We start from the raw sequence: 27993 nt of genomic DNA on the forward strand, positions 1-27993 counted from the left end.
AAATAGAGAGAGGAGGGGAAGACAGAGGGGGAGAGAAAGACAGACACCTTACAGACCTGCTTCACCGCTTGTGAAGCGACTCCCCTGCAGGTGGGGAGCTGGGGTCTCGAACCTGGATCCTGACGCTGGTCCTTGCACTTTGTGCCATGTGCGCTTAACCTGCTGCACCACTACCCGACTCCCCAGACATACTATGTTTAAATCCCACTTCCCAACTCCTGAGAAATGTGTAGTATGATTGATTTTTCTTTTCTGCCTCCAGGGTTATTGCTGGGGCTGGGTGCCTGCATCACAAATCCACTGTTCTTGGAGACTATTTTTTCCCTTTTGTTGCTCTTGTTGTTTTATTATTGTTGTTGTTATTGATGTCGTTGTTGGATAGGACAGAGAGAAACAGAGAGGGGAGGGGAAAACAGAGGGGGGAGAGAAAGATAAGACACCTACAGACCTGCTTCACTGCTTGGAAAGCGACTCCCCTGCAGGTGGGGAGCCAGGGGCTCGAACCAGGACCCTTAAGCTAGTTCTTGCACTTTGTGTCATGTGCGCTTAACCCGCTGTGCTACTGCCTGACCTCCGAGCAGTAGTATTTTAAGCATGCTGATTCTCTGAATCTGCTTCTTTATTTCAGAAATGCAGACACAATATTCTCCTTGTTAGGTTTGTGTAAAAATCAAATGACATATCACATACCAGATGTTTATCATATAGTTGGTTACATAACTAAATAAATATTAGGGTGCTTTTCTTTTTTCCTTCAGTAACAAGGTGAGAACAAACAAATCTATTGTAATTTGTTTCAAACTTGGGTGGTATAATTCCCATAAAACTAGTTAGGACCGATTAATGTCACTTATAATCACACTGGCAACAAAGGATTAGCTTCACATTTCTACTCCAGAGATGAGCTTACCAGCTTGTACCTGAAATGCCTTGACAACAATGCCTGCACATCTTAGGCTTTTGTATTTAAATCAAGGCTCTAAAAGGGAGAATAGCATGACAAGAAAGCAGTGAGGTTGTGACAGGGACCTCTGAGGCACTTGCACCCTTCACTCCCTTCATTTTGATTCTCCTTCTTTCTCCCCTGACCATATCAAAGGGGTCATCCATAACCTGCTGGCTCATCTCTTCTGTTTCCTCTTTGCACTCCCTGCCCCCACCCCTTCAACTTCTTTGACTTCATCAATATTTAGTTGATGATATCAATGTATGAGACACTTTCCTGGCCTTAGAGATGTAGTAGGTAGAGTGGTAGATTATGGCATGTGAGTTCTGAAAAAATTATGACTAGGGCCCCAGGGAACTCAGAAGGAGGGCAGACTAGTTACCCTAAAGGTGACTGAGAGAAGGAAGTTTTATTTTTTTATTTTTATTTTTTATGCCTCCAGGGTTATTGTTGGGGTTCTGCACTACAAATCCATTGCTCCTGGTGGCCATCTTTTCCATCTTTTTTCCATTGTTGCTGCTGCTGTTGTTCTTATTGCTCTTGTTGTTGTTGGATAGAACAGAGAGACACTGAGAGTGGAGGGGAAGACAGAGAGGGGGAGAAAAAGATACCTGCAGATCTGCTTCACCACTTGTGAAGTGACCCTCCTACAGGTGGGGATCCAGGGGCTTGAACTGGGATCCTTGTGCCTGTCCTTGTGCTTTGCAACATGTGCACTTAACCCACTGTGCTACTGGTAGCCTGGCCCCCAAGAAGATCTTTTGACATCACTTGTTTAACATGGAAGTCATTTGAGTAAGATGTATTAAAAGGCAATAAAAATGTGCATGCTCAATCTCTAAGAGTCCAAACCTGGGAGCAACCCAGGTGTCCAACAACAGATGAGTGTCTGAGAAAGCTGATATATAAATATATTGCTCAGCTATTAAAAATGATAAATTTACCTTCTTTGCCTTATCTTGGATGATGGAGCTTGAAGGCATCATGTTAAATGAGATAAGTCAGAAAGAGAAGGATGAATAGGCGATGAGACATATTGGGAGTCGGGTGGTAGCGCAGAGGGTTAAGTGTACGTGGTGCAAAGTGCAAGGACCGGTGTAAGGATTCCAGTTCGAGCCCCTAGCTCCCCACCTGCAGGGGAGTCACTTCACAAGTGGTGAAGCAGGGGCTGAGTGGTGGCACACCTGGTTGAGCGCACACATTACAAACGGTGAAGCAGGTCTGCAGGTGTCTATCTTTCTCTCATCCTCTCTGTCTTCCCCTTCTCTCTCCATTTCTCTCTGTCCTATCCAACAATGACGACAAGGCAACAAAAGGGAATAAACAAACAAACAAATAAATAAACTAAGTTGAGAAATAAAAACAGAAGGGGAAACAGAAAGCATAACTTGGAGTGGGTCTGATGTATTGCTCCAAAGTAAAGGACTCTGGGGCACAGGGTGGATTTCACCTCCTGGTGCATGATGGTGGAAGAGGACCTAGACAGGGGTTATAATGTTTTGCAGAAAAGTGAGAAATTAAATACACGTACCAACAACTGTATTTACTATAAAGCTTTCATCCCCCCCAATAAATTTTTTAATGTGCATGCTAAAATTGGGAGCACTAAAAGCAACTGAAATATTTCTCTAGTAAATGAAAATGATAAATACTGTAGTAAAATTACTTAAAGCATCTAGCTGAAGGTACTAGAAGGTGACAAAGGCAAGGAGAAACTGGCAGCATTGAGTAAGAGTATGAGTCTGTGGTTTTCTTGCTGATGAGGACTCCTTACTCCAACTCCCAGCCCTGGAGGTGGAAAACTGCAGTTACAGTGACCTGATTTGGGAAAAGTTAGAGCTCAGAGTGGCAAAACAGCTGAAAATTTGAGGGCCCAGGTTAGCAGCAAGAAGGAACTATGTAGAAGTAGAGATCCAAAATCTGCATATAAACTCAGTCTAATTCCCTGGCTGACCACTGACAATTCAAGCATGTATGAGATGCCAGGGAACCCAGGGTAGAAACAGAAAGGAGGGACTTACCCTCATAAAACAGAATTGTTAGTGGTAGGAGATGTGTTTGCGGCAACTTTGATAGAGGGTGTTCCTCAACTCATACACAACTCAGACTGCTCACACTGTCAAAGGACAAAATTCAGAGCTGGAGGAACAACTGGAAAACCTAGAAGAATCCTTGGAAACAAGCAAACCACATAGAATTAGCCCTGATTTCTTGAGTCCTTGCTACTGTCCGACTCACCCTACAGAACTTTATACATTTGTCTGTTCCAAGGGAAATACTCTACTAAGTTTAGTACTCTCAGCGTCTGCCTAGTTTACATTTCTTTGTTGACTCAACTTAAAGTTTATTTGCTCTTGAAAACCACCTCACCATCTCCAATCCAGTCTTGCCTATTATTACACAAATCACATTTTATCATTGCTTTTGTGTTTATCTCTGTTTTCCATCAGAATGTCTATTTTGTTAGCAGTAGGAACTTTATCTGTTCATCATTACAAACACTTTGCTTATCACAAAATTAAAAGATGTGCTGATGAATACATTATATGATGTCTACAACATTTTGAAGAAAATATCACATTATTTTCATTTTACAGATAAGAAAATTGAGGTTCACCAAAGTAAAATAGTTGAATTTTATGTTTAGAAAACACTTACTAGCTCTCCAAGCTCTATCACTTTCCTTTATAGAAACCTAAAAAAATAATGTCTCTGTCTTGAACTTCAGTGTCTGTCATGGCAATCATCTTGCTGGTTATTTCTGAAAACTCTGATGGGGGTGTGGGATGACCCATGATATATTATGAAAGAACAGAAAAGGTGGCTAGGGGGTTGACTCAGAAGGTAGTACAGTGCCTGGCATATGTGAGGCCAGAGGTTTGATCCCTGGCATGGCATTTGACAGAAAGGTTCTAGAAAGGTGTTCATTTGACACAGATGTTCTAGTGTCTCTCTCTCTCTCTCTCTCATTAACAAAATAAGTAAACCCTTAAAATAATAGCAAGGTGGAATAGGGAAAACCCTGGGTTGAGGGTGAGGGTGGATGTTCAGCTTCATGGGGCGGGGGGGGGGGGGGGAGGAGGGGAGAGGAGATAGGGGCGGGTAGGGTGGGGTGGGGTGGGATGGGACACAGTCTTTTGATGGTGGGAATAGTGTTTATGTACACTCCTATTAGTTTGTAGTCATATAAATCACTATTTAATTAATGTGAAAAGGGAAAAATTGATTGAATGTCTCAAACTTTTTAAAGCACAGACGGAGTCTTTTTAATACATAGGCTAAGTCTTTGATATGTTGACTCTCTTAAAAGCTTAGACCAGGGAGAATAGAAGCAACCAGTGGCACAGCTATATACAAATAATGTCAAAGGATAAATTATGGTAATGGTGTGTATGATACAGCAAACCCTAACAAAGGGATATTTTAAAGTTAACTCAATTGTTAAATAATGTGATTATAGCAATAACTATCTGTTACTGCCTTCTTAAACCCTAAGACAGCAGGAACCTCCTGCTTCCTCTATAGAACCTATATTTCCCCCAGTCCTGGAACCTCTAGAGTGGGGCTCACTTTCCTACATGCTTCTTTCAATTCATACCAAATGATATTCCATCCACCGATCGTAACCTAATCAGTGCAATGAGTACCACCTCAGCATGTTTCACTTCAGACTGTGTACAGAGACATCAGGCATGGAATGTTAACCCTTCACCCTCATTACTCGGGTGAGACCTTTCCTTTCATAGTATCCTCTAATTCCATTCCAGGAGGTTCACTTCCTAACAAAGTCCCAAAACCTAGATATAGGCCAGGTCCCATAAGATAGAGCCTATGTTCACATGTATCCATAAATTAGGGCAAAATATATACCTGAAAGCAAAAGTACACAATAGTCTGTAGTGAGTCAGTATGAAGTTCATAATGAAATAGTGTCCACTTAGACTTAGATACCCTCCTCACCTACTTCCTATTACAGTTCTCTCACTCACTCCAAAGCCAACCTCATCAAAGCAAGGACTGCAAAAGCTGAATAAGGGCAAGAGATTGGCATACTTTAATAATGACTCTTTAGTCACTATCAGGCCATTCCACCAGCTGGGGCCCTAATCAGGGAGTCCTGAGATTCCCAAACAGACATGATGGACCTAGACCTCGAATAAATCCCTCTCTCCATTGTTACTGGTCATTTCTATCAGGAACAACACAATAGACCCCTTTGTGGGCCCTCATAGGACCTTGCCCTCAACTTGGATCAACAATGGTAGAGAATGTTCCATCATCTGAAGGGAGGCTGGACAACATACACTATGCTACACCTGAGGAAGATGGGTCGATATTGAGGCAGCTTGGAATGTCCCTACTCATGACCACAGAATGTGAGCTCAGATCTAGAGGGATGCAGAGGTCTGAATATGGCCCCCAGATCACATCAAATCGATGGGATTTATAGTCAACAATATTTATACCCTTTTCCCATATTAGGGAGCTATTCTCTTCCCTGATTCAGCTCTCTGGTCCTTCTGCCAGCCATGACATCACCTCCCCAGACAATAATTAGGATCCATCTGCATATCAGATTTCAGGCTCAGGGGAAAAAAGAAAAAGAAAAAGAAAAAAACTAGTATAGCCACAGACACTTTGGAATACAACTAAAATATGCCTACTAGCTATCTACAGAATGGAGGAAACCCCCCCCCCACCCCAACTCTTCACCTGCACTATTCCAGCCTTTAGGTCCATGATGGGTCAACAATTTGTTTGGCTTTGTATGCTAACTCTCTTTTCAACCACCAGGTGCCAGATGCTAGCATGATGCTGACCAGACTTCCCTGGACAGACAACCCCACCAACGAGTCCTAGAACTCCACTTCCCCAGAGCCTTTCCCCACTAGGGAAAGAGAGAGACAGGCTGGGAGTATGGATGGACCTGTCAATGCCCATGTTCAACGGGGAAGCAATTACAAAAGCCAGACCTTCAATCTTCTGCATCCCACAATGACCTTGTGTCCATGCTCCCAGAGGGTTAAAGAATAGAAAAGCTATCAGGGGAGGATATGGGATACAGAGTTCTGGTGGTGGGAATTGTGTGGAGTGGTACCCCTCTTATCCTATGGCTTAGTCAATGTTTCCTTTTAATAAATAAAAAATTAAAAAATAATAATAATAGCAAAGAGGAGTTCCTGTGAAACCTCCAGTTATCTGTATTTTAGTATGGTAGCTACACTATCTCATACTTTGTGACTAGATCTGTTGTGACTCAGTTTTTAAAGTTAAGTAAAAAACAATAATTTTTTGTTTTTTAGTTTAATTTTTGTGTATTGAGAAAATATTATTTTATATGGCTGTAACCTGGAATTTTGTTGAAGTGAGTTTTTGACAACTTTATTAACTCAGCTTATGCCATTTTGTTAAATAAAAGCATTAGAACTACACATCTTCAAAAAACACTCTCAAAAACTAATTTAGTGGGAGCTGGGCAGTAGGGTACTAGGTTAAGCACACATGGACCAGCACAAGGATCTTGGTTCGAGCCCCTGGATTCCCACCTGCAGTGGGTTCTGGTTCGCAAGTGGTGAAGCAGGTCTGCAGGTGTCTATCTTTCTCTCCGCCTCTCAGTTTCTCTCTGTCCTATCCAACAATGGCAACAGTAACAATAATAACAACAACACAAAGACAAGAGCAACAAAAATGGGGAAAAAATGGCCTCTAGGAGCAGTGGATTCGTAGTGCAGGCACTGAGCCCCAGTGATAACCCTGGAGGCAAAATAACAAGAACAACTAATTTTGTGTTGCACCAAAGTAAAGGAGGGGGGAGGGGGACTTTCAGGTCCTGGTGCATGATAATAGAGGACCACCTAGGTTGTAGGGGGAGAGCATTTTGCAGAAAATTGAGAAATGGTTTATAGTATCACAATTGTATTTACTGTAAACCACTAATCCCAATTAAAAAAAAAAATTTTCATTAATGAACAGTAACCACCGAACTTTTCTATTTCTGTTTCAGTTATGCTGAATTGCCAAGATTTTATCCTCAGATGTCTTTCTAAGCCTTTCCCTGTTTCTGTCACCACTGTGGGATCTCCCATGCATTCAAACTGAGATGCTTGCCTTTCTCAGAAATGAGGGACAGAGGAATGAGGCAATCTAGGGAAAAAGAGCTCTGGGGGCTTATACCAAGGTTTGGGGCATATTACTCCTGTATTCACTAAGAACACAATTGGGTAAGGCTGGTTTGGTGGAACTAGCTGGAGGGATGGTGAAGTTCAAAGATGTTCTTGATTTTTTATTTCCAATTCACTCAATTTTAAAAGAACCTGGGGTCAAAAAAAATCAAAATTATGTACCTGGGTAACTGCTGAAAGAGAGGCGACTACTGCTGGTTTCTTTATCAGTGATGTTGAAGTCCCAGTGTTTATATATCCTGAGCATGGCTGCATATGTGTACCAGCTTGAGTGAGCAAAATAGATGTTCTCATATCCAGGAAGAACCTATAGCCAGCATCATAGTGAATGACACAGAGGTATGCAGATAAATGAATAGTGTAGGAAGCAGATAGGGATTATGTCAACTCATATGTTTACTGCTACATTTATTACTAGAAAATATGGTCAACTAATCAAAAATTAAACACTGATGTGAAAAGAACACACTGACCTGGCATCCTAAATGAAACATTATGGGAGGTGGGATAGCAGGTACATATAAAGCATGGGAGAAGTAGGGGGGGGAAGAGAGAGAGAGATAATATCATTACATCAATTTTCTTCATCAGCTCCTTCTAGTTCTTGATGTCTATAAGGGCCAGCAGGTGGCTCATATGGTACCATGTGTGAGAACCTGAGTTTCAGCTCTGGTGGAGAGGTGCTACAGTGTCTCTACTATCTCTCCCTATCTCTCTCTCTGCCCATTATCCTCCATCTACCAGAAATTAAGAACAAAACAAACAAACAAGAAAAAACTAACAGCAGCATCATACAGTCACTGGGTCTCAGTGATAACCCTGAAGAAAAAAGAGAGAAAGAAAGAAGATACTCCTATGATAGATGAACCCATGAATATAGCTAAAGGGAGGATGAAGATGTCACAGGTGTGATGTTTGGTGACATATAGAAAGTCTATGTGGGGGGTTGGGCGGTAGCATAGCACACAGTTAAGCGCACATGGCGCGAAGCACAAGGACTAGTGTAAGGATCCCGGTTTGAGGCCCTGGCTCCCCACCTGCAAGGGAGTCTCTTCACAGGTGGTGAAGCAGGTCTGCAGGTGTATATCTTTCTCTCCTACTCTCTGTCTTCCCCTCCTCTCTAGATTTCTCTCCTATCCAACAACAAGAACATCAATAATAACAACAATAATAACTATAACAACAATAATAAAAAAAGAAGTCTATGTGAACCAGAACAATGAAAGAATAGCTATGTGTCTCACCTTAATAAGAGCAGAACAATGTCCCATATCCCATCTTTTAAAAAACTTCAGACTGGCGTTTTTTGTGGGAGAAAGTGAAGGAATCAGATCCAACATATCTCCCACTCCATTCAGGAACTGAATCTGGAACATGGTCATGGGCTGGAGAAAGATCAAGACCACACTTAACATAGACTTGCCACACTGAGAGCTTATTTTCTGTATTTTCTCTTGTTGGGGATACATCCAATTATCTTCTGTGAAGAGCCCCTAATATAAGTGATGCAATGAATTTATAGTAGCTTAAGTGCTTTTAACTTTATGTATTTTATAAGAAACTTTTAGGGGCCTGGGAGATAGCGTAGTGGATAAGGTGCACGTCTTACCATACATAAGGTCCTGGGTTTGACCCCTGGCAGCACATTTGTCGTATGCTTTACATTGGACCCAGTTTACATGGAATAGGAGGGATGACGAGAGCATTTTGCACACGAGACTCGCTTATGTGGGAAGACCCAGAAGGTTCTACCGGACACTTCCGCCCTTTGGTAGCTAATATTAGCACCAACTTACTGGGCAGGGATCTTTTGGAATGTCTTAATGTTAGGATATCCACAGACGCCTCTGCAGAGCGTAAAACTCATTCCCGCGATACCAGGTCTATTCAGCACCCCCAATACTAAATGCCACTGTTCGTAGCCAAACACCCCGCTTAAGCTGGCTTTCTAATGAGCCTGTCTGGGTGGAACAGTGGCCTTTACCTAGGGATGAGCTAAAAATTTTAAAAGAGCTCGTCTGAGAGCAGTTGTCCTTGGGGCACATTCGTCATTCTCGAAGCCCATGGAATACTCCTGTCTTTGTGATTAAAAAGCGCTCGGGAAAATGGCGCCCACGTGGACCTGACCTGCGCATCTCTCAGATAAGTGAAGACAATTTGGCTACCTATGCACTATGGCCTTCTCTTCTGCTTGTGAAGAGATCTCCAAAGGCCTCTGCTCTTTCTTCACGAGACTGTTTTGCTGTTTCTGGAACATTTATCTCTGGACCACTCTATGGTTTCCACTCGCTCGGGCGAACTCAGAACAGCCAGCGGGAAGAGCCAGCGGGCTGGAGGAGAGGCGCGGAGCTGCTGTTTCCACCTGGTTAAACAGCCAGCCAGCCGGCTGCGCCCAGACAACCCCTGTGCCCGCAGCCCCGCAGCCCACAGGAGGCTGACGCCAGCCCGCAGGAGCCCGATGCCACCATGCAAGAGCCCGATGCCACCATGCAAGAGCCCGATGCCAGCACGCTAGAGCCTGATGCCAACACGCTAGAGCCCGATGCCAACACGCAAGAGCCCGAGGCCAGCCCACAGGAGCCGGCTCTCCACCACGTGGCGCAGGGCACTGGATGGATGCGTGATCCCTCCACGCTGCTCTGCCACTGCGAACAGGGCAGCAGACATGTCAGGGCCATGGGGCAGGGCCGCGGCGGCCTATCATGGCTGCCACCCCTGGGCACCTAGGCCCACGCCTTCTACAAAACTGGCCTGCCTGCCCTCTTGCTATAAATTCTGGAACCATCCCGGGCCTCCCGGACCCCCGGGCTCCCTGCCGAAACTGGGCACACGAGATCTCCAGCTGCTGGTCCGGTCTGAAGGCAAACAAGCTGGAGTACGCAGAGATTTGTGCAGAGATCGCAACCTGCAATTCCTAGAAGTGAAGCTGCGCGAGAAGCCACCTCCGGATGGTGACCCCCCCCCCCCCCAACAACTAAGACAGTACAGATTTAAATTCGTGTTTGAAATGACATGTCTTCGTAACAAAGGTTTCTCTCCTCGTGTATTAATGACCATGTTTATGTGTATGTTTAAAGTTTGGTAAACAGTAACTTTAAGGCTAAATTCTTACTAGACAAAGTTAAATGAAAAAGGTTTTCAACGTAATTCTCATAAAGATAAAATTAACTTACATTTAAAGTCTGAGGTAAAAATTAGTTAACAATCAATATATTTTAACTAAGTTGGTCTAAACAAAAGGTTAAATAGATTTGTTGATATGTAAAACTCTCCATTACCTTCTCTATTAGAAATGGTAGATCACACAATGGCTATGCTAATTATTCTCATGCCTGAGGTTTCCTCTCCAGCCCACACCTAGGGTGTGTCTCCATCTTGAATGGGTGTAACAAAAGGTTAAAAGACGTTGTTGATATGTAAAAGTCTCAAATTCCTTCTCTATTAGAAACGTTGGATCGAGCAGTAGATATGCTAATTACAAGTTTTGTTTCATAGTAAGTAAGTTGCAGCCAGCTGCCTTTGGGACTCTAGGCCGTTCCCCGCCCCCATGCAAATGCCCGTCGAGGCAAGTAGCCCCCCAGAGGCAAGAAATGTTTTTTTTAAGCTGATAAAGTTTAGCCCACATAGGCAGATATGGCCCCAGGCCTTCCCTTAGCAGCACACTGGTTCTTGTCGCTTGCATGTTTCTCCATGTTTGTGCAAGTTTCTTTTAAAAAAAAAATGCCTGTATGATATATGTTTCTGCTCACCCCACACCCTTGATAGTATAGTCATTTAGTTAAAAAGAAAAGGGGGAATTGTCGTATGCTTTACATTGGTTTGTTCTAGCCCTCCCCCACCAAGAGAATTAGATCAGTCCAGTTAATTTTGCGGGCCCACTTGGCCCCGCCCCTAGGAAACCCGCCAGAGTTCCAGAGTGACAGAGTTGCAGAGTTCGAGAGAAAAGGGGGTTCCTGAGTTCGAGAGAAAAAGAGAGAGTGCTTGTGCCGCCGCAAAGAGACAGCAGAGTTCTGTTTGGTGATTAGTTTGTCTTAGTTTATGAATCGTTGTTCCTGAATAAAGAAATACAGCTTCCCTGCCCAGCTGTTGTCTCCGCGTCTCTGTTACCCGCCCGTGAAGCTATCCCAGCCAACAAGAGTCTGAAAATTTTAACAACACACATTGGACCACCACAGAGAATACCAAGGGAAATCCACAGATGGTAGAGTAATACATTATTTCCCCCTCCCCCTTCTACCCTAAAAAAATATAGAAAATAGCTCAGGGAGACTTCTCAGCAGTAGCTGCTTGCATGAAGTCCTAAGTTCATTCCCTAGCATTATATTAAAATACACACACACATACACACACATATATGTTTAGTATGTTTTGATTGTCACAGATAATTGTTCTTACAAACAGCACAGAAGTTACATAACTGATCATCTAAAACACTATCTTTATTTGGTTAAACAATCATACCAGTCTCCTGAACCTACTCCAGAGCACAGTTTCGAGAACGGGGCTGAGAAAACACTGACACAAACTGGTTTATTTGTGCATTAAGTTTGAATTTTCTGCCTGACTGAATCAGCATTACAGTATAATAGATACGACAATATTTGTGTGCAAGGAAAATACACTCTAGTCCTAATTTGGTCTGCTTTTTAGTTGGAATATATTTTAAAATAGAATTTGCAAAGTGATTACTATTTCATATAAATTCTCAGTAAATTCTTTAAAATCTTACCTCTGTTCCTTCTATTTCAGCTCTCTTTTTTGCCCCTAAGTACATCCCATCAAATTGTGACATAACATAGCCTGTATGTCTCCAAAATGGGTCATCCTTATAATCTTTGATGTTATTACGGGTCCACTGATCTTGCTTCCTGGAAGAGAAATTAAATTTGTACTAGAGGTTTCCATTGTAGTCCAAAGATAAGCTAGACCTAGAAATTTAGAAGTGATGTATTAAGTTTCTTATATTATAGTTTAAATTCTAGATCTTGTTATTTTCCAATCAGTTTGAAAGGAGATCAGGGCAAATCCTTTTATAATTTCTCACTAGGACTATGACTTCTACTTTATAATTTCCTCCATGTTATATCTAGAACCAAACACAGATGTAATGTAAGGTTGACCTACTTGAGTTATTGAGATATAAATATGACCTAAGACAGACTGTCCAGATGAATTTCATATATGTCAGTAGGGTCAAGTTATATAGATTTACTTTTGTATTTAGATGCTGTTAAATTAATCAACAGAGAAAAGGGTCAGTAAAATAGTTCATTTGGATACTGTGCTGATTCATCATTCATGCAACTCGGGTTTGAGTCTGGCCTCTACTGCATTAAAGGAAGCTTCAGCGCTGATTTCTTTCCTTCACTCTTCCTCTTCGTCTTTCTAACTGAAAAAGTTGTCCTGAAGTGGTGAAGCCTTGAAGATGACAGACAAAACAAACAAGCAAAAATAGAAAAAAGTCCAAAGGACAGTGTGGTTTGCAGATGTTTCCATTTATCTCAAATCACTTTCATAGTTTATTCACTCTATTTCAGCTGTTTCTGATAGTTACCTGCCTTAAAATCTCTGCTCTAGTAACACATAGCAAAATCCCGTTTCTTATCGTCCTTTTATCTGTCTTTCCTCTTTCAGTTCTCTGAACTATATAGGAGGGCATTTTGTAAACTTAAAGTTAACTTCTGATCTGTTCAGTGTCTCCAAATCATTCTTATGTCATTGTTTTATGGAATCTAAACTACTGTTGTTTTTTTGTTTGTTTTGTTTTGCTTTTTAACTGATTCTCTGTAGAACTGTAGCTTTTAATAAAGAGATTGTTTAGTGTGGGGGTGGGAGGTCACATAAAGAGCCCTTATACTCCCAAGTTAATCTTTTAGTGTGTCATCCCACAAACAAAATTAATTTTCTGAATACTGAGAATTACTAGTCTTCAGAAACTATTAAAATGGAAATACTTTCAGAGGATATTACAGATTAGCACCCCAGGTAAAGTTACTCACTAAATTATTGAAAATGAAGAGACTTAAGTAGAAACTAAGAGGGACCCTTCAGGTTCAAATGATGCAGAGGTTTACCTGTTCCTACCTTACATTAACTGATGGTATCTTACTCTAGTTGTATTAGCAACTGAGAAAGTGATAGTCAGCTAGACCCCTGAACGAGCCCAAATTAATGGATGTTGTTTGTAACTAGTTTTCATACCATGACCAAAAAAAAAACAAATGCTCTACCATACTATAAGAACAACTCCAGAGTCTTGCCTTAAAGAAAGAGGAAGGAAAATGTGATGTTTGAAATAACAAACTAAGACTTCTAAACTATTTTTTTAAAGATGAAATTGTGTCTTTTATCAACAAAATGGATGGAATTTTAAGGTGATTATACTAAGTGAAATAAGTGAGGAAGTGAAAAACAATTACCTCATAATTTGACTCAGATGTGAAATGCAAATAACCAAAGCAAACAAGCTGGAAAAACACAACAAAAAGAACTCTTAGACTTCTTAGACTTTGTAAAAAACATGGAGGTTAGCCAAGGGAGAGAGAATATGGAAGAAAAAGTGAGAAGAATGGGTAGAGGAAGTCAAGTTGCTAATTAATGCATTGTCACTAGAATTTTGGTGGCGGGTGCAGTCCATCTGATATACATAGAGGTATGAAGTGATACTCCCCAAATTTAATAGTATTATAAATCAGTAGTAAATCACTAAACTTTGATGCTAAAAAATGACAGATTCTTGACTAGCAGTTTCAATAACAATGAGAGGAAGAAAGTCATTATACATACTTCATAAAATTCTTCACTTTATCCAAAATTGAAGCTTCTTTAATCAGCTGGGGGTAGAGATTTGTGAAGTGGTCATACATGTGTCTGAAATGACAAATGAAAATTATTACACTTTCATTCTTCTTATATTTTCCCACCATAGTAAATTAATCTTTTGGTTAACTAAGATGTATCCTATTGCAAACCTTCCCAACCTTTTTGGCTGGGGCTCTGTGCCTGCACTACAATAACAAATACAATAATAACTACAGCAATAAACATCAAGGGCAACAAAGGGGAACAAATAAATAAATAAATATTTTTTAAAAAGACTTATGAGAGAGAAAGAGAGAGAGAGAGAGAGAGAACACCAGAGTACTGCTCACCTCTGGCATAAGGTGGTACCAAGGATTGAACCTATAGTATGTGGGGCCTCAGGCATGCAAGTTATTGCTCTACAGGCAGTTATCTTCCCAAATCCAATCTGATTGCTTTTCTCCTACACAACCTCTATTTATATTATGATAGAGATAGAGAGAAATAGGGAGGGGAGAGAGAGAGAGAGAGATCTCCCACCCTCACAGCTGGGGGCCAGGGGCTTGAACTCTGGTTCTTACGCATGGTAACTTCTGCACTTTACCAGTTACACCACTGGCCAGCTCCCACTTTTAAATATTTTAATTTGCTGGATCAGAGACCATATTCATCTCCTTTAATACTTCCACTGTGATTAATCCATTTGTGTGACACAAATTGTAGCTTAATAACTTGGTTTTAAGTCAGGCTCCTGCTAACTAGCATTGTGATTTTTCAACTAGTTACTTAACCTCTTTGTACCCAGGTTTTCATAATCATATGAGTACAATGATGTGGGTTGAATAAGCTACCTTTAGTAAATGCTTTGAATAATGTCTGTCACATTTTAGATGCTATATAATAACTATGTTAGTTATCATCATCATGTTAAACTACAAATAATTACTAAGTGATGGGTAACAAATAACAAACTAAGACTTCTAAACTATTTTTTTAAAGATGAAATTGTGTCTTTATCAACAAAGTGGATGGAATTTAAGGTGATTATACTAAGTGAAATAAGTGAGGAAATGATAAACAATTACCTCATAATTTGACTCAGATGTGAAATGTAAATAAAGCAAACAAACTGGAAAAACACAACAAAAAGAACTCTTAGACTTTGTAAAAAACATGGAGGTTAGCCAAGGGAGAGAGAATAGGGAAGAAAAAGTGGGAAGAATGAGTAGAGGTTCATGTTAAACTACAAATAATTACTAAGTGATGGGTCATTTGATATTTTTAAGAGTGATGCGATTACTTGCCGTGGGAGTAGAGGAAGAGTGCCTGGAGATTCCTCATGAGATACAAGGACCTGGGCCTAACCTGGAGGTTCGCACTTGCATTTGTGAGGAAGGAAAAGAAAAAGGAAAAAGGAAAGGAGGAGGACAAAGAAAAAGAAAGAAACCAAATGTTATCTGTAAAGTATTATAGAAGTTCAAGGAAGCAACAAATTATTGAACATTTCAAAACAAACAATGGATTTGTGGGTGTGTGTCTTTTTAAAGTTTTTATTTATGAGAGAGGAAAGAGAATCAGAGCATGACTTTGATACATGTGTGCTGGGGATTGATCTTGGGAACTCATATACTTCCAAGTCCAATACTATATCCACTGCACCACTTTCCAAAGCAGAGTATATATGTATTTTTATTGTGTCTCTAGAGTATCTCACAGATTAGACAGTAAATTATAGCTCCCCAGGTGATTGAAAAATTATCCTGATCTAAATATTTCCATGTTCATCCCATATTATACATCTCTCACTCTTTCTCTTGTCAATATTCTGAAGGAAATAGAGAATATTGCTCCATATGTCAGGGGTAGATAGCATAATGGTTATGCAAAAAGAGTCTCATGCTTGAGGCTCCGCAAGTCCCAGGTTCAATCCTCTGCATCACCATAAACCAGAGCTGAGCAGTGCTCTGGTTAAAAAAAAATGCAGTTATTAAGAACAATGAACCCACCTTCTCTGACTTATCTTGGATGGAACTGGAAGGAACTATGTGAAGTGAGATAAGTTAGAAAAACAAAGACGAGTATGGGATGATCCCATTCATAAACAGAAGTTGAGAAAGAAGAACAGAAAGGGAAACTCAAAGCAGGATCTGACTGAGTTTGGAGTAGGGCATCAAAATAAAATTCTCTGGAAGGTGAGGGTGGATGTTCTGCTTCACTGGGGGGGGGGGGGGGTACGGGGCAGGACACAGTCTTTTGGTCGTGGGAATGGTGTTTATGTACAATCCTATTGTAGTTGTATAAATCACTAATTAATATAAGAGGGGAAAAATTGATTGAATGTCTCAAACTTTTTAATGCACAGACCATAGGCAGAGTCATTGAAATATTGACTCTCCTAAAAGCTTAGACCAGGAGAAGAGAAGCAACTGGTGGTGTTACTTCCTAAGATCCAGATATATATATCACATCAAAGGACATAAATTATGGTGAAGTCCTGTATGATACAGCAAATCTTAACAATGGGATTTTCAAAGTTAACCCAATTGCCAAATAATTTGATTATAGTAATAACTTATCTATTATGGCCTTCTTAGACCCTAAGACAGCAGAAACCTCCTGCTTCCTCTATAAAGCCCAAATTTCCCCCAGCCCTGGAACCTCTAAGGTGGGGTTCATTTTCCATCATGCTTCTCTCAGTTCATACCAACTGATACTGCATTTGCTGATCCCAACCTATTCAATGCAATGAGAACCACCTTGGTATGCTTCACTTCAGACTGTGTCCAGAGACGTCAGGCATGGAATGTCAACCCTTCAGCATCATTACTTGGGTGAGACCTTTCCTTTCCCATAGGACTCCTTAATTCCATTTCAGGTAGTCCACATCCTAACAAAGCCTCAAAACCTAGATATAGAGTAGGTCCCATGAGATAGGGCAGATGTACATATGTATCCATAAAATTAGGACAAAATATATAATACCTTAAAGCAAAAGTGCACAATAGTTTGCAGTGAGCCAATAAATGAAGCAAGCAAGTAGAAGGACCTAAAAAGATACCATGAAGTACCTAATGAAATAGTTTCTACTTACCTAGATACCCTCCTCAGTTACTTCCTATTAACACTTCCCTCAGTCACTCCAAAGCTAACCTTATCAAAGTAAGGAGTACAAAAGATGAATAAGGACAAGAGATTGCCATACTTTAATGATGACTTTTCAGTCACTATCAGGCCCCTCCATCAGCTGGGGCCCTAGTTGGGGAGTCCTGGGATTCCCACACAGACGTGATGAGCCTAGACCTCAAATAAATCCCTCTCTCTATTGTCACTGGTCATCTCCATCAGGAACAACATAATGGACCCCTTTGGGGGCCCCTATAGGACCTTGCCCTCAATGTGCATCAACAATGGTAAAGAATGCTCCATCCTCCGAAGAGGGGTTGGATAACATACTCTATCTACCACCTGAGGAAGATGGGTCCTTGTTGTATGCTTTACATTGGGTTCTAGTTCTCCCCCGCCAAGAGAATTGGATCAGTCCAGTTAGTTTCGTGGGCCCGCTTGGCCCCGCCCCAAGGAACCCCGCGAGAGTAGCAGAGTTCCAGAGTAAGAGAGAGTGCAGCAGAGTTCTTTTTTTTTTTTTTCTTGAGCGGAAATTCTTTTTCTTTTTTTTTTTTTTTTTTATTTAAGAAAGGATTAATTAACAAAACCATAGGGTAGGAGGGGTACAACTCCACACAATTCCCACCGCCCAATCTCCATATCCCACCCCCTCCCCCAATAGCTTTCCCATTCTCTATCCCTCTGGGAGCATGGACCCAGGGTCATTGAGGGTTGCAGAAGGTAGAAGGTCTGGCTTCTGTAATTGCTTCCTCGCTGAACATGGGCGTTGACTGGTCGGTCCATACTCCCAGTCTGCCTCTCTCTTTCCCTAGTAGGATGGGGTCTCTGGGGAAGCTGAGCTCTAGGACACATTGGTGGTGTCTTCAATTCAGGGAAGTCTGGCCGGCATCCTGATGATACCTGGAACCTGGTGACTGAAAAGAGAGTTAACATACAAAGCCAAACAAATTGTTGAGCAATCATGGACCCAAAGCTTGGGAAAGTGGAGAGGAAGTATTAGGGAGGTACTCACTGCAAACTCTAGTATACTTCTGCTTTCTTACTTTGGTGCCATACTCCAAACTCAGTCAATTTCTGCTTTGCGTTTCTACTTCTTTTTTTTTTTTTTTTACATGCATAACATTCCCCAGATTCCCATTTAGCAATAAAACCCCCACTATTTCATTCATCATTTTTCATGGACCTGTATTCTCCCCACCCACCCACCCACCCCAGAGTCTTTTACTTTGGTGTAATACTCCAATTCCATTTCAGATTCGACTTGTCTTTTCTTTTCTAATCTTGTTTTTCAACTTCGGCCTGAGAGTGAGATCATCCCATATTCATCCTTCTGTTTCTGACTTATTTCACTCAACATGATTTTTTCAAGGTCCATCCAAGATCGGCTGAAAACGGTGAAGTCACCATTTTTTACAGCTGAGTAGTATTCCATTGTGTATATATACCACAACTTGCTCTGAATGACTCTGAAAATGTCCAATAGTTCTAGGTTATCTATCTCTTCATTTAGCTCCCTTATGTCTTTACTGATTTTCTTCCTGGATGATCTGTCAAGTTGAGATAGTGGGGTGTTGAAGTCCCCTACTATGATTGTGTTACTGTTAATATATTGCTGTAGCTCTTTCAGTAGAAGTTTGATGTATTTAGATGGCTTCTCATTGGGTGCATAGATATTAATAATTGTTAAGTCCTCTTGATTGACTGATCCTCTGAGCATTAAGTAGTGTCCATTCCTATCTTTTTTAATCTTATGTATTTTAAAGTCTATCATGTCAGATATGAGAATAGCTGTTCCTGCCCTTTTTTGTGGGCCATTGGCTTGAATGATAGTTTTCCATCCTTTCACTTTAAGTCTGTGTTTGTCTTGTTGCGTTAGGTGAGTTTCCTGTAGACAACATATTGTTGGGTTGTGTTTTCTGATCCATCTTCCTACTCTGTGTCTTTTAATAGGTGAATTCAGGCCATTCACATTTATTGATATCAAAGATTGAAGATATTTTAACGCCATTCTTGTAGAGTTTTAGAGTGTTTTGATATATGTTCTATTTGTGGTGGTCTGGTTGTTTATAGGAAACCTTTCAGAACTTCTTTCAAGGCAGGCTTGGTGATGGTTGCTTCCTTCAACTGTTGCTTGTCTGAGAAGGTTTTGATGCTTCCATCTAGTCTGAATGACAGTCTAGCAGGATATAGTATTCTTGGCTGAAAGCCTTTCTCATTGAGCACTCGATAGATATCTTGCCATTCTCTTCTGGCCTGTAGTGTTTGTATGGAGAAGTCTGCTGCTAATCTTATGGGTTTTCCTTTGTAGGTGACTCTTTGTTTTTCTCTTGCAGCCTTGAGGATCCTTTCTTTATCCTTATTCCTTTCCAATCTAAGTATGACATGTCTTGGTGTCTTTAGGTCTGGGTTAATTCTGTTTGGGACCCTCTGGGCTTCTTGAATCTTTATGTCTTTGGTGTTGTCTAGACTAGAGAAATTTTCAGCTATTATGGCCTGGAGAACGCTTTCTTCCTCCCCTTCTCTTTCTTCCTCTGGTAAGCCAATAATGCGTATATTGTTTCTTTTGAAGTCATCCCATAGGACTCTGTTGTTGTTTTCAGCATCTCTTAATCTCTTTTTGAGATCTCTTACTTCTTCTTTAGTTGTCTCTAATTCATCCTCAATCTTGCTAATTCTGTCTTCAGCCTCATTGATTCTATTCTCTCTGCCCTCTACTGTTTTCTGGAGTTCATCTATTTTATTGCCCTGCTCTGATACTGTTTTAGCTTGTTCAGCTAGTTGCCTTCTTAGCTCAGCAATTTCAGCTTTCAGCTCTCTACTAACCATGAGATAATTAGAATTTTCTTCCATGTTCTCATTTGTTGTTCCTGCAGTTCTGATTACAATTTTTTCAAATTCTTTACTCACTCCTGTTATTATTTCCTTAGCTAATGTTTGGATGTTGAACTCGTTGTTTTGTGCTTTGCCCTCTGGAGGACTTTTAGCTGAACTCTTGTCCTGGTTCGAGTCTCCATTATTTTTTCTTGTTGTTTTAACCATTTTATATAAGTTAAGAGGTTTTTCAATCCCTGAGTTGGAGTTCAGTGGTGTAAAAGCCTTTTTTTTTTCCCCTGTAGGCTATGGTAGCCTGAGGGCTTTTAAACTATCAATAGGCTTCTTGGCTTAATCAATGACTCCTGACCAAGAGATAAAGCAGGGTGTGGCAGAGATAATCCAGTGGTTATGCAAAGAGACTTTCACAGCCCTTCAGCTATGCCACCGAGGTATAGGTCTTCTCCTGAGTTTCCCGGTTAGATCTCTGTGCCCTGGTGTCCCTCCCTGTTGCTGCTCCAGATTCTGAGGGTAGTAGCAATGGAGACTCAGAGTTGTACTTGGTGAGTCTCTGGGGAGTCCTTTCCTCCCTTCAGCTGTCCCCTTGTTGGTGGAGCAGACTGGAGGTGGTGTCTCCACTGACAAACTGTTGAACTGTTAGCAGTCACTTAATCTCTCCTTAGGCCCCTCTCTCCTCTCTGTCACCAGCCATGCGTGTTTGTACTCACGGGTGATTTACTGGGTTTCTGTGGTCATTCTAGTCCTGTCTTGTTTCGGTCCGGGTGGTCTCCTTTGGTATTCCTAGTTGATCCGGGAGAGGAGAGGAGCGGAGAGAAAGCGATCTGCTGCTCGTAGCTCCGGGACAGCAGAGTTCTGTTTGGTGATTAGTTTGGTTTAGTTTATGAATCGTTGTTCCTGAATAAAGAAATACAGCTTCCCTGCCCAGCCGTGTGTCTCCGCGTCTCTGTTACCCGCCGTGAAGCTGGCTGGCCAGCAAGAGCCTCCGAAATTTTAACAACAGGTCCTGAAATTAGTGCAACTTGGAATGTTCCTACTCATGACCACAGAATGAAAGTTCAGACCTACAGGAATTCAGAGGTTACATAGGCTCCTATGCTGAATATGGGGCCCAGATCAAATTGATGGGGTTTACAGTCAACAATATTTATACACTTTTCCCATATTTGGGAGCTACTCCCAATTTTTATTGTAAAGGTGGTGATGTGGGGGAAAGTGGCAGCTCCCCAATTCTTAATTCTGAAGCAATTTTGCAAGCTGAGAGAAAGAAAGAAAGAAAAAAGGTGTTTTTCTCTTATCATCTTTGGCACCTACCCCATCCCAGTATCTGATGCCCTGCTCCAAAACTGTGTCTCTTTATGTGGATCATGCTTTACACAGTAGTAATAATAATTACAAGTGTACATTGTAAGTTGATGAAATTATGGGTATATAGGAAGATGTTATTTCTTCTTGGAAAACTTCCCATGTATAACTGAAGACAAACCAACTTAGCCTATGTCTTGTATTCATGTATTCCCACAATTGGTTTGCCACTAGAATCACAACTTTCAAGGGGCTGACATTTAAAATTCTCTGGTTTTGCTTCAGAGAGGATGTCTGATACCTTTATTTAGAGGGAGCCATTGCCTCTTGCTGCTCAGTGGAAACAGTAGACACAGCTATGTGGCTGTGTGCAGAGATCCTTGGTGGTGCCTACACTGTGGGAGCTGCAATTCTCATGAGTCCTTCTATTCTGTGTTCCTTCTATTCTGTGTCCCTGCTGGAGTTCTTGTTCCTTCCCTACTCCATTTGTCCTATCTTGTTCCTTCAGAATGAATTCTTGGGCATGAGAATGTAGAATGTCTTCATTTCCTGGGCAATATTAGGGGAGGAAGGGGGTTGGATGGTGGTACCCCCCCCATAAAGGCCCCAGCCCTGCTTCACAAGTGGTGGGTGGAGCAGTGCTGCAGGTGTCTCCTTATTTCTCTCTATCTCTCTATCAAAAAAGAAAAAGGATATAATGACCTCTGGGATAACCCTGGTGACAAAATTAATAAATAAAAATAAATTAGAAAAAGAGGAGGAGGAAGAAAATTAGTTATTCCTCCCTCTCCTCTCTGACCCATGGCTATGGGTCTGTTTTAAGCATTCTGGGTTGCATTCCACTACTCTGGGTTTTGAGCTAGGGCTATATCAGTTCCCTTAAATGCCGGCTATTTTGAAATGTTCCTGCTTATTTGGCTTTTTGGTAATGCAGTTAGAATAACAGCCTCTGAAAAGCTGTGTAAGGAAAATACCCTTCTTAAGGTAGTTTGGGTTATATTCTTTTTTGTTCTCCTCTTCCTCCATTTTTGTCCTTTCTAACTCCCTTTTTGTTTTGTTCACCTTTCTCCTCATTTTTCACAAAAAATAAATATCGATTTCTGTCTTTTAACCACTCTCTCCAGTTATTTGTCACATACCTTCCTGCTCACCAACATCTTCTGCTCAATAAGCTACATCAAAGTTTCACATGCTTAGTACCACACCAGAGGAAGTTCATTTTGTGCTGGTGAGGAGAGCGACCATAGACATGAAGACTAGACAGATATGAACACAGAGAACATCTTTCAATTCAGCAAATGTTTGAACACTCTGCTTAGAATAGAGCATACCTGTTGAATGGACATCCACTCAGAGCCTCTCACAATAGGGCCCCCTTTCTCTTTTTTGAGCCTGTTGTTTTCTGCCTTCACCTCTTGCTCATTATAAATGCAACTCACACTCCATATCTTTTTTCAGTACTCTGCTAACTTCTGTTCAGAATGATTTGCTTCCTCTTTCAGGCCAAGCCAAATGGTTCTCATCTATCAAGCACCAGACGCTAATTTAGTTTCTTCTCTGAAGCCTTCTTTGGTCTGCTTTGGCTGCCTTTTTATCTGATTCACAGACTAATTAAGATGAAAGCTTTCTTTTTAGATTATTCTTTGCTGTAGAAATGCTGCCAAAAGTTCTCCAATACTTTCTAAGGACCAGCAATAATCTGAGATCATTATCACTAGATATGTTTTTCTGCACTCCACGTCACTGGCTACTGGTATGAAAGGAAGACTCAATTGTCAACTCCTCATATTTTGGTTCACAATATTGAGAAGCTGTTTATTTTATCTGTCCTTACTACACATCTTCTTCTTCTTTTTATTTTCAAAGGGGATGGCAAGAGCCAGCCAGATAGCTCCCTTGGATAGTGCACTGCTTTGTTGTGTGTGTGACCCAGCTTCAAGACTAGCTCCCACTGCATTAAAGGAAGCATTCATGCTGTGGGCACTTTCAGTCTTTCTGACTCATTGCCACTCTGTCTTGATTTAAAATTTTTTTTGAAAGAGCATGGCAGAAATACAAAACAAAACCAATTTCTGAATAGACATAGTAGTAACATCAAAGAACCAATTTCTGATTAGACAGAGTAGTAACCATATCTTTAAGAAATAAATGTAAGCAATTTATATATTTCTGAGGCATATGGATGTTGGAAGACCTCTTTCATCAGAAAACTTCTCAAACTCCTTGAGCTCTCTGGTATCCAAGAAAAATGCGATCTTAAATACTCTCACAGTTAGAGTTGTTCCCTTCACACCACAACCTAGGTTCATGGATTATTTTAACCTATTTAGAGTGATATGATTTCTCCAAATCTATAATTCAATTGAAATAATGCCATGAGAATGAGCAGAGAAAGAAGTGGATAATGACTAGAGAGGAGGAAGAAACATGCAGGTTTTTACATGCTTGTAAAGTTTTGCATATCTCTGAACCGGATACTCTTTTTTTTATTTTACTTTAGTTTCTTTATTGGGGAATTAATTTTTTACATTTGACAGTAAATACAATAGTTTGTACATGCATAACATTTCCAAGTTTTCCATATAACAATACAACTCCCACTAGGTCCTCTGTCATCCTTTCTCCCCACCCACTCCAGAGTCTTTTACTTTGGTGCAATACGCCAATATTGAACAGGATACTCTTAAGGGGATTTGTATGATAGGGTAACAAAATTTTGGTCTAAAAATAAAACAGGAACCCCCACACCTATGGACATCTAATCTTTGATAAGGGGGCCCAAAGTATTAAATGGAAGAAGGAGGCTCTCTTCAATAAATGGTGTTGGGAAAACTAGGTTGAAACATGCAAAAAACTGGGTTGAAACATGCAGAAGAATGAAACTGAACCACTTTATCTCACCAGAAACAAAAATCAACTCCAAATGGATTAAAGACCTGGATGTTAGACCAGAAACAATCAAATACTTAGAGGAAAACATTGGTAAAACACTTTCCCACCTAAACCTCAAGGACATCTTTGATGAAACAAACCCAATTGCAAGGAAGACTAAAGCAGAAACAAACAAATGGGACTATATCAAATTGAAAAGCTTCTGCACAGCCAAAGAAACTATCACACAAAGAGACCCCTCACAGAATTGGAGAAGATCTTCACATGCCATACATCAGACAAGAGACTAATTACCAAAATATACGAAGAGCTCAGCAAACTTAGCACCAAAATATCAAATGACCCCATCCATAAATGGGCAGAGGATATGAACAGAACATTCACTTCAGAGGAGATCCAAAAGGCTAACAAACATATGAAAAAATTTTCCAGGTCACTGATTGTCAGAGAAATGCAAATAAAGACAACACTGAGATACTACCTCACTCCTGTAAGAATGGCATACATCAAAAAGGACAGCAGCAACAAATGCTGGAGAGGCTGTGGGGACAGAGGAACCCTTCTGCACTGCTGGTGGGAATGTAAATTGGTCCAGACTCTGTGGCTAGACATGAACCTTCCATATGATCCAGTAATTCCTCTCCTGGGGATATACCCCAAGGACTCCATAACACCCAACCAAAAAGATGTGTGTACTCCTATATTCATAGCAGCACAATTCATAATAGCTAAAACCTGGAAGCAACCCAGGTGCCCAACAACAGATGAGTGGCTGAGAAAGCTGTGGTATATATACATAATGGAATACTATGCAGCTACTAAGAACAATGAACTCAACTTCTCTGACCCATCTTGGTCAGAGCTAGAAGGAATTATGTTAAGTGAGCTAAGTCAGAGAGATAAAGATGAGTATGGGATGATCCCACTCATCAACAGAAGTTGAGAAAGAAGATCAGAAAGGGAAGCTAAAAGCAGGATCTGACTAAATTGAAAGTAGGGCACCAAAGTAAGAACCCTGTGGTGGGGAGGAGTGGACATGTGGCTTCCTGGGCCGGCGGGGGAGTGGGGGTTGGGAGTGGGTGGGTGGGATGGGACGGGACACAATCTTTTGGTGATGGGAATGGTGTTTATGTACACACCTATTAAATTGTAGTCATATAAATCACTATTTAATTAATATGAGAGGGGGAAATTGATTGTATGTCAAACAAAGGGACTTTTCAAAGTTAACCCAATTATCAAATAAGGTGATGATAGCAATAACTATCCATTGTCTTCTTGAACCCTAAGACAGCAGGAACCTCACATTTCCACTATAGAGCCTAAACTTCCCCCAGTCCTGGGACCCTAGGGTAGGGCCCACTCTCCCGTATGCTTCTCCCAATTCTTATCAAATAATATTGCATCTGCTGATTGCAACCTAATAAACGCAACGAGTGCCACCCCAGCATGCTTCACTTCAGACTGTGTCCAGAGACTTCAGGTGTGGAACGACAACCCTTCAGCTTCATCACTCGGGTGAGACCTTTCCTTTCATAGTATTCTCTAACTCCATCCCAGTTGGTTCATTTCCTAACAAAGTCCCAAAACCTAGATATAGACTAGGTTCCAGGAGATAGAGCATATGTTCACATGTATCCATAAACCAGTGCAAATATATACCTGAAAGCAGTAGTACACTAGAGTTTGCAGTGAGTACCCCCCAACACTTCATTTCCACTATTCCAACCTTTGGGTCCATGATTCTTCAACAATTTGTTTGGCTTTGTATGTTAACTCCCTTTTCAGCCACCAGGTTCCAGATGCCATCAGGATGCCAGCCAGGCTTCCCTGGACTGAAGCCCCACCAATGTGTCCTGGAGCTCTGCTTCTCCAGGGACTCACCCTACTAGGGAAAAAGAGAGGCAGACTGGGAGTATGGATCGACCAGTCAACGCCTATGTTCAGCAGGGAAGTAATTATAGAAGCCAGACCTTCCACCTTCTGCAACCCACAATGACCCTGGGTCCATGCTCCCAGAGGGATAGAGAATGGGAAAGCTATTGGGGAGGGGATGGGAAATGGAGATTGGGTGGTGGGAATTGTGTGGAGTTGTACCCCCCCATCCTATGATTTTGTTAATGTCTCCTTTCTTGAATAAAATAAATAAATAAAATAAAATAAAACAGGGGTTTCTAGCTTAAATTAAAAAAAGCAACAGTCAGAACCCAATAATTTACCACCCAACATTTGATGTCATCTTCAGTACTAAGAGTAGATCAAGATTGGCTCTGAATTTACTGTGACTAAGGCAGAAGCTCAAAAAAATAAGGTTTGGTTAAGCTACACTCAACAAATCTAGGTTACAGAGAATAAAAGGAAAAAGCTAAGTCATCAAGAAGATACTTCTTATATTGAAGGATGGATGAGGCTTGATTAAATGAGTTGCAATTTTTCTTTAAAGAGCTTTCCTCCAGAAAGGATGCATCCTGATTGCATTATGATGAATTCCATCCCAGTTATTTTTGTAAGATAAAGGAAAGACACAAGAATCAAGCAGGAAAATAACAACAGAACTGAAAGGAACACTTATAATAAAGTCCAGATTTAAAATCTGTCCATGTCAAATTACTGCAAGACCATTGAAAATAAATGCTCTTACATTGCACTTAAAACTAATCCTCTTTTTTTTTTTCATGAAAAAAGACACTGCTCTATCATTTACATTTCACTTGTTTTATCAAGCTAGGGACTTTGTGTGCATGATTTCACTAGTTGCAAACTGATTTCTTCATTCATATGGTGAAAGAGGGGCAGAGGAGATAGCATAGTGGTAAAGCAACAAGGTCCTTAGCACCCAACCATAAGCCAGAGCTGAACAGTACTCTAGTAAAAACAAATGAAATAAAATAAATAATTTTACTTATTTATTTTATTGCCACCAGGGTTATTGCTGGGGCTTGGTTGTGTCACTATGAATCTACTGCTCCTGGCAGCCACTTTTTTTTTTTCATTCTATTGTGTTTTGATAGAACAGAGATAAATTGAGAGAGAAGGGAGAGATAAGAGAGGGGGAGAGAAAGGTAGACGCCTACAGATTTGCTTTACCACTTGTGAAACATTTCCCCTGCAGGTAGGGAGTAGGGGCTCAAACCCAGGTCCTTATGCATGGTAATGTGTGCACTTAACCAGGTGTGCCACTTCCCAGCCCTAATAAATAATAGTTTGTTTTTTTTTTTAATTAGAGAGAGAGATACACCATAGAACAACAGCTCCCCATCTTACTATGAAACTCCTATGTAGTACTGGGGTTAGAACCTGGCCTGTGTGCATAGCAAGGAAAATTTATCTCTTTTCCATTTTTATGTGGTGTCAGAAGTCAAATTCAGATCATTACAACCACAAGGCAAACCCTCTCCTGCTAAACCACCTCCCTGGCTCAAAAGGAAAAGATTTAAAGAGGTGATTGCCATGAAGATTTATTTATTTATTTATTTATTTATTTATTTATGTGATACTTCATTTATTTACATGAAGTATCACAATTTGAGACTTCTAGGCAGGGGTTAACTAGAGGGACAGATGTAATTCTGGTGGTAGTTTCCCACCACAATTGGGGTACTTACGGAGCAGTAAGGTAGCCCTCCAAAAATCCAGCCACAAACATGACAACATCATTGCTCAGTTGGTGAGAACCATAGCCCGCTTTGATCTCCAGGATGCCCCAGCCTGTTGTTAGCATAGAGTCATTGTAAAAGCCATATGCATCCCCATTCTTGTCCAGTACATTTTTGACTTGTATTTCCTCTTCTTCAGGCATCCAGTATGCAGTAGCATAGTAGATTTCTGGAAGAAAAGGGAAGAGGGAAGGATGCATAAACTGAGTGATGGGTACTATTTTTATTTCCTATGCAACCAAAAAATTTCAATCCAGTT

The 27993-nt window shown here is 40.9% G+C and overlaps 1 protein-coding gene across 1 annotated transcript in view; it reads right to left on the reverse strand.

Annotated features, from left to right (window-relative positions):
• The window catches only part of PLBD1 (phospholipase B domain containing 1), a 58774-nt gene that overhangs the window by 16926 nt on the left and 13855 nt on the right, over nucleotides 1-27993 (reverse strand). The window contains exons 2-6 of the mRNA XM_007533141.3: nucleotides 27684-27903; nucleotides 13915-13998; nucleotides 11858-11996; nucleotides 8373-8513; nucleotides 7291-7435 (exon numbers count right to left, since the gene is read on the reverse strand). Coding sequence (XP_007533203.1) covers nucleotides 7291-7435; nucleotides 8373-8513; nucleotides 11858-11996; nucleotides 13915-13998; nucleotides 27684-27903 — 729 coding nt within the window. The remainder of the gene's footprint in view (nucleotides 1-7290; nucleotides 7436-8372; nucleotides 8514-11857; nucleotides 11997-13914; nucleotides 13999-27683; nucleotides 27904-27993) is intronic.

The sequence above is a fragment of the Erinaceus europaeus genome, chromosome 7 (assembly GCF_950295315.1).
Source record: "Erinaceus europaeus chromosome 7, mEriEur2.1, whole genome shotgun sequence".
Classification (NCBI taxonomy): Eukaryota; Metazoa; Chordata; class Mammalia; order Eulipotyphla; family Erinaceidae; genus Erinaceus; species Erinaceus europaeus.